Source organism: Gavialis gangeticus, unplaced genomic scaffold (genome assembly GCF_001723915.1).
Source record: "Gavialis gangeticus isolate Ggan-Ray unplaced genomic scaffold, GavGan_comp1, whole genome shotgun sequence".
Taxonomy (NCBI): Eukaryota; Metazoa; Chordata; order Crocodylia; family Gavialidae; genus Gavialis; species Gavialis gangeticus.
In genome coordinates, this window is record NW_017728996.1 from 19,100,963 (window position 1) to 19,115,850 (window position 14,888).

The 14,888-nt window shown below is 40.1% G+C and overlaps 1 protein-coding gene across 2 annotated transcripts in view; it reads left to right on the top strand.

Moving 5' to 3' along the window:
* ARNT2 (aryl hydrocarbon receptor nuclear translocator 2) overlaps positions 1-14,888 on the top strand; it is a 174,447-nt gene that overhangs the window by 81,813 nt on the left and 77,746 nt on the right. For both annotated transcript variants that reach the window (XM_019504098.1, XM_019504099.1), the window contains 3 exons: positions 9,690-9,792; positions 12,967-13,032; positions 13,445-13,530. In XM_019504098.1, the coding sequence (XP_019359643.1) occupies positions 9,690-9,792; positions 12,967-13,032; positions 13,445-13,530 (255 nt within the window). The remainder of the gene's footprint in view (positions 1-9,689; positions 9,793-12,966; positions 13,033-13,444; positions 13,531-14,888) is intronic.

Below are 14,888 nucleotides of genomic sequence, written 5' to 3' on the forward strand. Positions count from 1 at the left end.
TGATTTTTTTTTTTTTTTTTTTTTTAAGGGTCTGAATTGTATTCTTGCTGTCTTGCTGAGGGGCTTAATTGCCATGGCTTCCAGTGTAGCAGCAACTGTGAAGCCACCCATGGCTGCTGCTTTTGTTTTTAATTTATTTTGCATTAGTTAACTGGGATGAGTAGTCATGTTATAGTCATGTTATATCTTTAGCCAACCACAAGCATTGCCACATTAAACAGGCACCTAACATTTTACTTTTTCAAAAGATTTGACTTCAGTTTTCCCTTCATTTCAGGATTAATTTAAAATCAGAGAATAAGTCTAATGGCATTGGCAGAAATTGGACGTTATGGCAGGTGCAGTTGTCCTCACACTCATCTTCTACCATTACAGTTTAGTGTTGACCCGAGGCTGTCTCTGCTCCCCCTTGCTTGAGAGAGAACCCAAAATTGAATAACAGGAACTGAAACTTGCACCGAATACCATGGCTGAAACCACTAAGCCACAAGGCAATAGTTGTCCCACTATGCTCTTTCCACACATAGCCTAAGCTAGTTCATGTGTCTTCTGGAATGAGAAGACAGCCTAGTCACAGGCTGACCAGTACCTTTTATTTTTCCTTTTGAATTAAAAATAAAAATTGGGAATGCTTCTTAAAACCTCCTATAAAATATTTGAGGTATAAATTTAAAATAAAAAAAAATAATTGAGCCCATCTATTCTGCATCGCAGACCAACTGCATGTTGCACAGGATGTTGGCAGCTCTACATCACGTATGTGGTCAGTTTGATTCAGTGGAAAATAGCCATACCAAATACCAGCACTCTCATCATTCAGGAATTGTTCGTGATGGGGTTTGAATGAATAAGTTAAGCATCACAGGTTAACAAAAAAAATAACCATTCTTCTGCTTGTCATTTTCCAGAGAGTGTTTGAGACATCCATTTTTCATGGCCTCTTCATGTATTTTAAACACTCTCACGAATTCATGTTTTTCTGTCATGGGTGAAAGGGGTTCCTGGCTGCAGAGGGAAATAAAACAGTGCCATTATAATAAACAGCATACTCGCAAGTTTTGCCGAATAGATCTTTGCCAGGACCCCACACCATATTTCCTATTGGAATGCTGTAAAACAAAAGTGTTCGTATTTATTGGAGTGATTAGTGCAGTGTGTGCCATTGTATGGCTGTTTCTTCAGGCAGATTGTAACATGAAACTTGGGTTGATCTAAAGCTCACCTTCATTTTTGGATACATAAACTGGATTGAAATTCTGTTTCTCTTATAGTACAGTGTTACAAGTCTGGTTTTTTCCTTCAGTAAGGACTGAAGACCTGTATTTTCTTTGGATCTGTGTTACTAATTCTGTTTTTAATATTGCATTGTAATTCTACATGCTTCTGATTTGATACTTGTATAATTTTCCTATTAAGATATTTAAGGGATTTCTTTCTCTTGTGGTGCTTCTCCCATGCCCGTATCCTGCAGTTCACAGCATCTGGCAGTCTAATGTGTCTGTGGTCCATATGAGTGCAGCAGTTTATCGATATGCTCTCCGTCACAAATTTTCATGCAGGGACTATTACCTCCTGCATTTCTCTTAACATGGTCAGTACCTAGAACATCGTGAACATGACCTTTACATAGATAATAAGCCATGATAATTTCAAGAGCAAAGCTGATATTAATGTGACACTTTCTAATGTGATATGATATTTTATATAGTCGTTTATATATTACAGAAGATGTTGCTTTCAGGGAAGAAGCAAAGATGTGTTTACCTTTTAGTGCAGGTAACAAACATGTCACTTCTAAATTATTTGAAAGCATTTTGCAAACTGTGATCCATGGAGAAGATGTGAATACATTCTCCTGTAACTTTATTTAGCTTATACCCTTGGCAGAGGGGTCTCGGATCTCAAGGAGGGGGAGGGGCATATGCTTATAAATGCAGAAATTGTAGTCTCGTCTCTCTTAATTGTTGAACTGAAACCACAGAATAGACACTGTTCAATTAGCCTTAGCTTCTTGGTATCTGTGGATGAAAATAACAGTACCTAAGCTGATAGTGGTTCGAACACCTGAGCTGCCTATTTAAAAAGTTTTACATGGGTATTTCCCGCCATGTTGTCAGCTTGTGTAAACTGTTCATGAGTTTTAGTTTTAGTGGAGCTTATGCCACTCATAACTAATGATCAAGTTCACAATTGAAATTTAAATTCAAGCATCTTTCACATTTCTACCTGTTTGGCATATTGTTGGCGTGTGTGTGTGTGTGATATATATATACAATATATGTGTGTGTGTGTATTTTATATATGTGTGTGTCTATTATATAACACACACACACACACACACACACTCTCTCTCTCTCTCTCTAAAAGCTCTGTTATCCGGCACATATCGTTGGCGTGGTGTGTGTGTGTGATATATATATACAATATATGTGTGTGTGTGTATTTTATATGTGTGTGTGTCTATTATATCACACACACACACTCTCTCTCTCTCTCTCTCTCTCTCTCTCTCTCTCTCTCTCTCTCTCTAAAAGCTCTGTTATCCGGCATCCCCTGGGAATGGGGGATGCTGGTTGATCAAATATTCCAGTTAATCAAATGTGCACCGTCTGGTGCAGTCCCCGGCATCAGTGTGCCGGGGGACAGGGAGGGGAGGGCCTTGTACAGGCTTCTTTGCCCCACGCAAGCTGCTTTGCCCTGGGCCTTGGGCCAAAGAAGCGGCGAGAACTCTGCTTGTGGCAGCAGCAAAACCCAGAAGTGGTACTTCCGGTTTCGCTTTTGCCGTGTCCTTCAGATGCTAGTTAATAGAGTTTTCTGGCTAATAAAGTGCCGGTTAACACAGCTTTTGCTGTATATGGGTTTCAGCCTGTTCACATGGAGTTTAAGGGACTGAGAGCCATCCTCCAATAACCAGTGGTTTCGTCACCCAAGTTATTAGTCTTCTTTGATGGGGCTACAGTAGAGATCCTGTTGTGAGCTGGGCTGCATTTTGTATAAACCATGATTGCTATTAGAATCATGCTTTTGAAATTATCCCTGGAATTTGCTTTGGTTGTCTGCTCTTTGCAGCCAGCCACCAGCTTTTTCTTATGTATTTTGTATAGAATACAGCTTGAAGAAGTTGTAAACCCTGATTAGGGCCTCTTCATGTCACTACCCTGAAAATAGTTTGTTTTTCCGCATTGCTGTTTTCCCATACTGGGATTTCAGCTATAAGATTTATTTGATGCTTCCCTCAGTGTACCTACATCCATGAGACCAAATGTGTTGTTTTTAAAGTATGAACATACTAATAATAACTATCAATCATAAAATTAGTTCCTGTGCCCAATGACCCTTCATTTTAAGTGTCTGCTTATATTTGGAACAGCATCAAATAACATCAGTGAGTTGATCATCACTTTGTTTTATTTTTAATCATTTCCTCTTGTTTTCCTGCATCCCTGTCTTGGTTTTTCCGTTTTTTATACCAAGATAAAGATGTTCTTGGTTTTTATAAGGATTCTTTTGGTGCTGTATGCCTTTGTTCTGTTTGTCTTCCCTGAGTAGCCTGTGGAGTATTTTCTGTGACCACAAAGTCATCTTTGTTATCTTGTCCAAACCAAGCTTTTAATTGTCATTTATTTTTTTCTTTATTGGAAAAGGGAAAACTGCAGTGTCTGAGAGTAACTGAGTATATAGAAAATCAAGTGTCTGAGAGTAATTGCGAAAGATCTTGCTTAACTCCTTGGAGAACAAGACACTGGTCTATTGCCTGAAGCTTCAGTGTGTGCAGTTAGTAATAATGCAGTTAGTAATAATGTAGTAATAGCCAAAGGCTTGTAAAATTTACCACGTCTTATCAGATTTACCATCTCTTATCAGATCATTGTTCTATCAAGTCCATGATTCTCTCTCTGGCAGTTTATGTCCATTATTTCTTGTCTTCCCTTGGGGTGCCTTGGTGAACAGATGTTCTCCCAGTCCTTGGTGTTCTCCCCTTATATATTTATAGGCTTCTACCAAGTTCCCCCCGAGTCTTCTCTTCTCCAAGCTAAACAGTCCCATGTCCTTCAGCCTCTCCTTGTATGACCTGTTCTCCAGACCTCTAATCATTCACACGGCCTTCCTTTGGGCTGTCAAGTTTATGTCCTTTTTGAAGCGTGGCACCCAGAACTGGACGCAGTACTCCAGCTGCAGCCTTACCAATGCTGAGTACAGCAGGAGGGTCACATCCTTAGTCTTACTTGAGATGCATTGGTTGATGCATGCCAGTGTATTGTTCACTCTGCTGGCTATAGCATCACACTGGTAGCTCATATTCATTCTGACCCCCAGGTGTCTTTCAGTTGTGGTGCTAGCTAGTGTAGCACTGCCAAGCCTGTAAGTATGTTGTGGATTATTTTTCCTCAGATGGAAGACTTTACATTTCTTGGTGCTAAACATCATCAGGTTATGATCTGCCCACCTTACAAGCCTGTCCAGATCAGCCTGTATCCTTTGCCTGTCCTCCAACGTGACCACACTCTCCAATAACTTGGTGTCTTCTGCAAACTTTGCCAGTACACTTTTCACACTTGTATCCAAATCATTGATGAATATGTTGAAAAGTACTGGTCTGAGCACTGAATCCTGGGAGATATCACTGATCACCTTTCTCCATGTCAACTTAGTTCCAGAGAAAGGTAGAAAACCCTATCCATGCATCAGCCTTCTAGGTGTTATATATCTTTTACTTTACACGGGGGCTATTACCATGCCATGAAGCAAACTCCATTTCTTCAGATGATCGTTGTGTAAATACTGTTTCCTTGTCATGCATATCATCTTGGGAAGTAGGATACTTGGAGGACATGCTGTCAGGAGGATATTCTGCAGAATATTCTGTCTTCAGCCTCAAACCATGCTGTAACTCCCCTTCTCATTAAAATCCTGGCTGTAGGCTTTCTAGGGCCTAGGAATCAAACTGAGAGAGAGTTATAGAATTAGGTTTAGCAGTCCAGCAGGAATCAAATCCACCAAAGAAAGAATGGAAAAAAAAGTAATAAAGTATGGACTGTATCTGATTATCAGCCTATAAACCTTAGCATGCAGTGTTTAAACACAGAGGGCCACATTTTCAGAAAGCCTGCAGCTATTGTGTAAAAATGGGGTTGAGCCAAAATCCCAGATTGGAAACCCCGTGAAGATCACGAAGTCCAGATCGGCATCTGAACTTCATGGCTCAGGTCCATCTCAAACACTGCAAGTGCAGAAAAGAGATTTGAATGCTCACAATAGCAAATAATGCAAAAAGAGGGATGTGCATATATAAATACTCTTTGGATGTTAAAGAAGCAAGTTGTGGCTATGTAAACCGTTGCCTCTTTCGCCATTAAGGTTTTTAGAACTTGTTTGAAAATTTGTCACAAAGCAGTGTGAAGGATATATCAATGATATTGCTCACTATGGCTTGAATTCCAATTACCATTGTGCTCTTTCACTCTACCCAGATAATTTCTCTTTTGAACAGTAGTATTTCTCTTTGCTCCAATTTGCCTTAGCAGCAGTGTAGGGCAGTAGCAGCTGATATCAGGAGTCTTGATTTGTGTTATAGTTCACCTTTTCAGAGGACAGATGGCTTATTACAGGCTTAAGCAGTGCTACATATTTTAATCTGGACTGTAATGAATAAATTCCAATAAATTATCAGTTAAGTCCAGGTCCAAAAAGTGTGTGGGGTTGGCTTTAGTAAACATTCTGCTCGCTTATTTTTTCTCTGCAGCTGCTCTGATGTGAATGATACCAGCGCTGCCTTATCAGCATTGCTGTGGCTGAAAAATGGGCACTGTATTTGCGCTGTATCTGGGTGAGGAATAGTTTAGTTTAAAGCAAAAATAAACTACACGCAATAATGAATTTAGTGCCAAAGATGACAAGTGATTTAGACGGTTCTAGCACAAGAGACATGTTGACATGACTTTCGCCTCAAATTGCTCTTTGGTATAATGTTACAAAGGGTGTTAATATTCTGAAAATCTTTTTTTTATTAATCAGCATATAATTGCCAGCAACAGCTTTAAAGGTGTTTTGTATACATCTTGAAGTGAGAAATGAGCATGTATCTTTGGGAAAGTATCTTTTTACTTTAATATGATAAGAGTGTTTATAAACTCCAGCAACATGGGACGTAGGTGGGTCCCTTTACCAAAAAGAAGCAGTATATTGTTCGAGCTATGCAAAAGCAAGTGTGAGTGCCAGTTAAAACAAGCTGTCTGTGAGCTCTGTCATAATATCTTTTGATGCAAACAATACTCTGACTCACACCCTGTGTCAGTCACTTGGGTTTCTTGGGGTTTTAAGTCTGAACGAGATTTAGCCCATGAGGTGTTATCTGAGACATCTTCATTGCAAAATGAAATGCTGACATTCCAGAATATGACCATACCATGGGTTCTGTGCATGCCCAAGGAACAGGTCACCAATTATCAACTTAATTGCCATGGAGCACTGTAGAACACGCTTATATTTCTGGTATGCTGGTTGATGTTAAAAGCTGAGATAGTTCTATTAGTTGTTTGAATGGCATGTTCATCCTGGCCTTTTATTGCCAACTTCATTGCAAGAATTTATGGGCTATTTCAGTTACAAAACTCCCCAAATTCTTGAAAGCAACTCTTTTCCTGCTTACATGTGCACAAAAGTGTTTTTCCATAAAACTAAAAAATAATGCTTGACCTTGTTTAACTTGATTTAACCTGATCATGTCAATGGGGAGTTGGTCTCCTTGGGGGGTTTCAAAACCTGGCTAGACAAAGCTTTGGCGGGGATGATCTAGTTGGGGCTGGTCCTGCTTTGAGCAGGGGGTTGGACTAGATGACCTTCTGAGGTCCCCTCCAACCCTAACTTCCTATGATCCTACCCCCACATTTTGTTACAATATCTAAAATAAATTGTACAGACTTGTTTAGTTTGTTGTATTGTTATGTTTACCTGTGTAGCCACTTGCCTAATGACGACTTCCCCCCACCGCTCCATTCCCATCCTCATCCTGCTCCCAAATCTTGGCTGTTAATTTGACAGTGCTAAATTGTAGCTTGGGAAAAAGCCCACATAGCTGAGAGGGGAGGAATCAAACGCTGCACTCCTTAAATCCTATGCAGGCTACCCAGGCAGAAGGTAAACGGAGGGAAGCTTGATTCCTAGTTCTGTCCTCCCAATTTACTGGCCATCACTGTTGGTCTTAGGGGCCATGATGCAGGGAAATAATTGTGTCTCTAAGAGGCGCCTATGAATTGCAACTCCTCACAGGATTGTGCCTGGCCTGGTGCAATTTATGAACCACTCCATTTCCCATGGCAGTACCTCAACGCACAGCCTAGCCCTTGGTTATTAAGGATAATGTGCCTATCCCATCAGACAGCTTTCTTATAAGTGAAAAGTAAATATCTAATTCTCTCTTCAGTCTAATTTTCTTTGTATAATATTAATCCTTGAAGCATTTTGTAAAGTTTGTGCTGCTGTCCACAGATGTTTGTGGATTTTTTTTACCCAGTAGGGATAAAATCATTCTCAAAATACAAATCTTTGACTGCAATAAGTGGTCTAGGTCTTAGTTTCTATAGAGACATTTATTTCCAAGCTACCTCAAATAAGTCCAGACTAATATATATTCTAGATTTTCCTGTCCATTTAATGCCAGTAGAGCTTCATCTTGTTCAGCTGCAAATAGGCTGCTGCTATGCTATACCACTAAAGAAAAAAAACCTGATTAAATAGGTTGATTGTATTGCCAGAATTACCAATGTTGTCCCCACTGAATAAATGTAGGGAGAGACAGCCCAGCTTAGTGAATCCATTCATATGTAAGTAACAGATTTATTTCCAGCCCATGTAAATAAAATATCCAGAATGTATTATCCATCTGTTACATGGTTTGTGGGCTATGTAAAAAAAAATATTTTCTCTGTTACTAGCAGGTAAGTGCTGAAGTGATGGAAACCACCAGTGTTCATCACTGATCAAAACATATCCACGGCAAATTGCTCCCACTTTTTCCTTTGTCCTCTGTCTCTTTTTTCTTCTTCCATGTGTCGTCTTTGTTTCATTTTTTTAATTCCTCCTCTTAATTTATTTCCCTTTTGTGTGCTTTTTGCTTTCCATCTCTCTTTCATTCCATCTTTCTCTTGCTGCCCTCTCAGTTTTCTCATTTACTATAGTGGCTTGTTCTTTAAAGTGAGATGTCAATGGGTTGGATCTCTTTTGATGAAGCATCACCACAGGTATTCCTGTGGCACTCATCTATACCAGAAATAAAGCTTGGTCATAGTCATAGAGGTATAGAGAAATAGGGCTAGAACAGGCTTCCAGAGGTCATCTAGTCCAGCCCCTTGCCTGAGGCAGGATCATCCCTATCCAAACCATCCTATACAATCCGTAATCTAAACTCTCTATAAGATTACCATTAACTGTGATATGACACAGATCTAACTGTAACCTGCCACAAGTAGGGGAACCACTTCACCAAGTAGGGGAACCATAGCAGCCAATGTCCTGCTTCTAGGAAAAGTTGTCAATATAAGCTTAAAGGATCCCAGGGAAGAAGCCCACTTTCTCCCCCCAACCCCTCCCCTTACAGAGGAAGGCAAAAAGCCCCCTACAGTCCATACCAATCTAACCATGGGGGGAAATTCCTTTCTGACCCCAAATATGGTGAACAATCTGACCCTGATTGCAGGTACAAGACCCTCTAGCCAGGAACCTAGCAGGAAAATCAATATACCCCAGTTAAAGGCTGAGCGGTAGCCAACACCCAGTGCCTCTGGGGAGGCTTAAAAATACCGTGATATATGTAGCAGGGGAAAAAAACAGTGGGGAGCAACCAGTAAAGCCCAGAAACCTGGGAAATACCCATTGTAGAAAATAGACTTAGCTGAACCAAAATCATCCCTGACCAGTGGCTGTCCAACGTCTTCTTGAACACCTTCAGTGATGGAGAGTCCATACCTTCCCTAGGCAGTCTATTCCATTGCCTCACTATTTGAAAAGTGAAAACATTTTTCCAGTTATGTAATCTAAATTTATTTTGCTGAAACTTCAAGCCAATGGTCTTTGTCCTTCTCTGCAGCAAGAGAGAAAAGGTGATTTCCCTCTGTATGGCAGCCCTTCAGGTATTTGAAGACTGCTGTTGTGGCCCCCTTTTAAGCACCTTTTCTGCAAACTGAATTGCCTGGCTCCTTCAGCCTCTCCTCATATGACTCACCTTCCCTATGGTCATGTCTGTATGAGCTGCTCCTCTGGACTATAATATAGGTATAGGTTGATAAAAGAATTGTGTGGGGAGGGGGAAGAAAAGCAGCTTCCCCTGCTATTTTACCTGCAGGTGTAGGGTGCAGTAAGTCAGGACCTCACTACCATTTTTGTCTCTGTTTCCCACTCTCCATCATTAGGTTAGCCAAAGGCTTGTACACAGGTTGTCTAACAGTAACCTACAGACAGCCCCATTCAGTGCTTCTTCTCTCACTTAAGACCACTGAAAATCAAAAGCAAATCTCTTGACATTAGTAGCTGAATTAGCATCCAAGCTGCTGTAAACAACATCAGAATTTGGCTCGTTTATTCTAAAAGCTTGTGTAATGTCTGGTTTATGAATCTATTGACTTCTTTAACCTTGGAGGAGCTGAGATGAAACACACATGCCAAACATGAATTTCTTTCCTTGACTTTTCCAGGACGAATTTTGGACTTGAAAACTGGAACGGTAAAGAAGGAGGGTCAGCAGTCTTCAATGAGAATGTGCATGGGGTCGAGGCGTTCTTTCATTTGCAGGATGAGGTATGAGGTTCTCTGTATTGCTGTAGTATTTTTTGCCCTTTCTCTCAGCTCTACATTTTGGCCAAGTGTGCCACAGGTATGAACTTTTTAAAAATGTGGAAAGTACTAAGAAAATACTCTGATTAAACATTTTCAGAATACTTGTTTAACTAGTGTTAAACTTGCATTTGCCTCTGATTAGTAAGACAGTCAATAACTCATATCCGTATTGCAGTTGTGCAGTATGGCACAATGGTAAAAATAATTGCCTAGAGAATTTCGGGCCATCTTAACCACTGGAATGTAAGCTATTGTCTCTTTGAGTTTGATTATTTAAATCAACATTCTGGAACAAATTCATCAAAAGTGGGATGGCAGTGTGTGTGTGTGTGTGTGTGTGTGTGTGTGTGTGTGTGTGTGTGTGTGTGTGTGTGTGTGTGTGTGTGTCCCTCTCTCCCCCCAACGCATTAAAAATGTGTTGAAGATGAGCAAAAATTGAATTACAGACTTAGTCAGCAATGCAAAAATTAACCAACTGTGGTAAGAATTAAACAGATGTCAGCTGGCTAATTCTACAAAAATGAGTAATTGGGAGAGGGTTTTATTTTGCAATGCTGTCTGACATGCTCAGAGTAAGTCCATTCATCTGACTTTAATGAAAAAAAAATACACAGGCTTATCTGCAGCCTGTTCCAGGCATATAACCTGAGGAAGAGATGATAAAAAATGTTTTAAGAGACACATGGAAACTAAAATGTTGGAAGGTAAAATCAACCCAAAGATAAGCCTGCTTATGTAATTGGTATTTGCATAATGTTTCGAACATGGCTTGCTAATTCAGCATAGTTATTAAATCCAAAGGCAGGTGTTTGAGGTTCAACCAGACAGGGAGCAAAACTTCTTGAGATGACTGACTGGAAAGTGTTATTATAGAAATTCAGAGCCCTCATATTACAAATATAATGGTTCCTTGCTTTCCTGATAGGGCCAGCCATAATAAGGCCTGCTTGTGTCGACTAGATGACCAAAAGGCATAGAGAACCCCTTTCCGCTTCCTCCCATGCTCTGTGAAGGAGGTAATTTGGCCACTGCAGGGACACGCTAGGTCTACTGGTAGCTGAATTCAAACAAGGGATGAGTATCAAACTAGAAGTAGAGGACTAAGATAGGAGACAGTTCAGCAAGGAGGGAGGGCATGCTTTACTATTCCTATGACTATGACAGTTTAAGATATGAATCCCCCCAGTATCCTAAAAACTCCCTCTCTTAGTACTCTCTACTGCTCAGAGAGATAATTTAGCCCTTTAGTTGTAGGATCTAGTAACAGGAGTACTGTATTTACCTGAATCCAAGATGACTGTGAATTTAAGACAACCCCTTAATAATTAAATTCTGCACATGGAAAACTTATACATTTTGTTATGATTTCCATATATAGAATCTAACTGTTGGAGGGTCATCTTAAATTTTTGTCCCCCTTTTCTACCCCCTGTTTCCCCACACTGCTACAGTGGGAAAGGCAGAGGTAATGGGGTAAGTTCAAGCAGCTTGCCCCCTGCCACCTGCTCCCCTGCAGCTGGAGCTGCAGCAGCTGCCTGCCTTTTCCACCACCTCACACTCAATTCTATGATGAGGGGCTCCCCACCCCTTGTTAATGGTGAAAAAGCCCTTGTCTTGGAATTGAGTAAATGCAGTAATGTCTGTGCTGGAAATGGAGTCCAGTAACATATGTAAGAGGACATGCATAACTCTTAGAATGGTTCCTTCTACCAGTAATGTATAACCCTGTCTGATTACTGAATTCAGGCAAATTACGTTTTAGTAAAACAATTCAGTTTGAGCTTCATTATTTAGAATGCACCTCTTTGTCCTCTAACCACGATTACTGATCATGTACTGAGGTCTTTGAGCAGACAGAGCCAGACCTAATATCTAGTTTACAATTGTTCCCCAGCTTTTAAAAACAGCCATCCAAATCCCAGTTTTTTTACTAACGCCCTGATCCTGCAAACACTAATGCATGTGAGTAACTTTACACACGTGAGTAGTCCCATTGTATTTCTAATTCTAAACCATTTTCATTGTTCCTTTTCCCTTTTATTTTCTGGCAGTGACTGGTAAAAGTCTTTGTGGGGGCAGAGGGAGATGTTCAGACCCACATCTCAACCAGTCCTCAAATAATGTGAATTTCCCATGTGATTCCTTCTTTTGTAGTCTGAACGTTCTCTTTTCCAATGAAAATACTCTGTTTTCTCCTTCAAAACCATTTACGTGGCTTCAAAGGGACACTAATAGTTAGATATAGAGTTATGCAGTTAAATGTGCATTTGGATATGCATATAAATATAAGCAGCTGTGAAAATAATTTATAAGCAAGAAGCCGGTTAATATTATTAACAGGCAGTCAGTACGTAGCAGAACCTTTGTTTCATAAAAGTCTCTTGGAATATATGTAACAGTCAAATATTTAGTACAGTAATATTGTGTGCCAGTATGTATGCCAGCATACATTTCTGTGAGAGTACAATGATAGTACATAAGTAAGTAGTATATGAATTGTATGTATTTGAAGTGGATATTTTATATGCCACACTATATCACAGGTGGAGCAGAAGTAGATTGTACAGGTGTACATCAAGAGACTAGTGTCTATTGCACAAGTAATTGGTGAATGCACAAGTTTAGATGAATATGGTTTCTCTGTGTCAATAGGTCCCCTGGAAGCTGGAATTTATTTTGTGTGGGTTTATTATTAGAGGTCCTAAAGCATGTATTTTGTTTAGCTTTTGTAGTTGGTTTTTAATGTGTTGTGGTCTGTTACAGTCTATCTGTGCTTGAAACGAGTGCTGGAATTCTCTGCTTCAGGCTCTGTCTTTTGTTCTTGTGTTTCTTATCCTTGTATTTTTTTAGCTTCCTCTTTATTTTGGGGCATTCTTTTGTAAGCCAGCAGATTTTCTCTGTATTTCTTTAAATCTTGAAATGGTCTGGGGCATTAAACAGGAAAATTAAAAGGGAAGTTATAGTAACTGTGACTTCTAAGAAAATACTTCCCCCCCCAAAAAAAACTTCCAATCAAAAGCAAATATACAGTACTACTTGGCTACGTTTTAATAAAGGTTTCTAAGTGCATTTTCCCCAAGCATTCCTATTGCAGTACCTTTTTTTGAATCCTTTAAAATGCCAATTTGCTTTTAGGTGTGGAAATGCTCCTTTGGATCACTTACCTCTGAACAGAATCACCACCATGCGGAAAAGATACAGGTGAGTCCATTTCACTTGACACTACAATCTAACACTCAATCAATGAACTCTCCCAGTTATTCATTTCACTAAAGCTAAATCTTTTAAGTGTCACATGGCTAGAGCTTATGGCTCACAAGTACTGTGAGCTTATGCTAGTGAGGAGTGAGCACAGGGCTGGAAATGCTAGTCCTAGCAATGTCACCGATGTATTCAAGGTCTCGTATGTGTCAGCAAATGTTTTTTCCTTGATTCACTTCATTCATACAATAATATTTACTTAACAGTCTCACAGATATGTCTCATGATTAGATAAGGCATATTTTTACAAAAAAAAATGGTAGATTTGTGTAAAATAACCAGTACTAATATAACAGTGTCAAGTTCTGTTGGAGGTCAGACATATTACAGTTGTTGTTTCTGGTCCATGTAGGAATGGGCTAGGCCCAGTAAAAGAGGGAGAAGCACAGTATGCTGTCGTCCATTGCACTGGATACATCAAGGCCTGGCCACCAGCAGGTAAAAAATCCTTTAAAGGCAGCGTGCTGGGGACTGACTGCAATACAACTTAATGTCTTACCTCTAGAATCTGTTGGCCCCCTTTTTAGTTAGAAACTTGGGTCCAGATCCAAAAAGCTACTTAGATGCTTAGATTCCTAATGAAATCTCTGAGAGTTTGGGTGCCTAAATGCCTTTTCAGGTCTGGCCCTTTAGGCTGGGATTTTCAGAGGAAATGAAGGGAATTTGGAGCCCAGGTTCCATGGCAGTTAAGTGTCTGGTTCCTTAAGCTCATTTGAAAATCCCAGTTTTAGGATGATGATGATGATCTTAAATACACAGTGACCCATATTTAAATTTACTTAGCAACTTCTATTTGCTACGTATGTTCAGTTGTGACAAAACTGCCTGGTCCATGAGAAGCCTGTGGAGATTTAAACTTGATGCTTTAGATGAAGGTGAAAAGTAGTTATTTTATGCCTGATTGTATGTACTACCCATTGTTTGTAGTTGATACACTTCTGCATGAATTTGACATTAATTTTCTTAAGTTGTTGTTAAAAAGTTCAGAGAAGCTGATTTTGATTGTTGAACTAAATCAAGTTTAAAACATGGAGCAGTCATTTGCATCCCATTTAAACTAGTTAGTCCCCATCCATCTTCTTTTGAAGAACAGTATTAGCATTTTCATTGCAATCTAGAAGTTGGTCATTATTGTTATGCGTCCATTGTCTCACTGGTATTCTACTTTTGCTTTCCACATAAGACTTGCATAAAGGTCATTGACAATTGCAAATATTAACTGAAGAGGCATTGCATGTGCAAAATGACACATTAGATATGAGTATAAAAGTTGAGGCTCAAATCTGAAAGTTTTTGGAGCCTAAATAAAAATGACCTGATTTTTCAGAGATTATCACTTAAGCCAGTGCAAGCAGCAGGCATTCCACATCTTTGAAAACAACTCACAAAAGCTTTTATGTTTAGACTAGCGAATTGCCAGTCCAGAATGTTTGGGGCGGGGTGGGGGAGTGGAGCACCGCCACCCACCACCCAGCGCCACTGCTGCCTCCGGGTTGGAGGGGTGGGGTGGGGAGCGGCACTTGTACATGGCAGCCACTGCTGCCACTGACCACAGCCTGCCCCCCACCCCATGTCTGGCCCTGGGCCCCCAGCTTCACAGGCAGGATTCACTATCTTCATGGGTCAGATCCAACCCATGGGGATGTAGATTGCTGACCTCTGGCATATCAAGATCTGTCTTACAACCTGCTAGGTCCTGTTGTTCCACAACTTCACTCATGTGATAGTTAGAAAATTGCACATCATCCTTCTGAGGTAAGTACTTTATGACCCCATTTTACAGATGGGAAGAATGA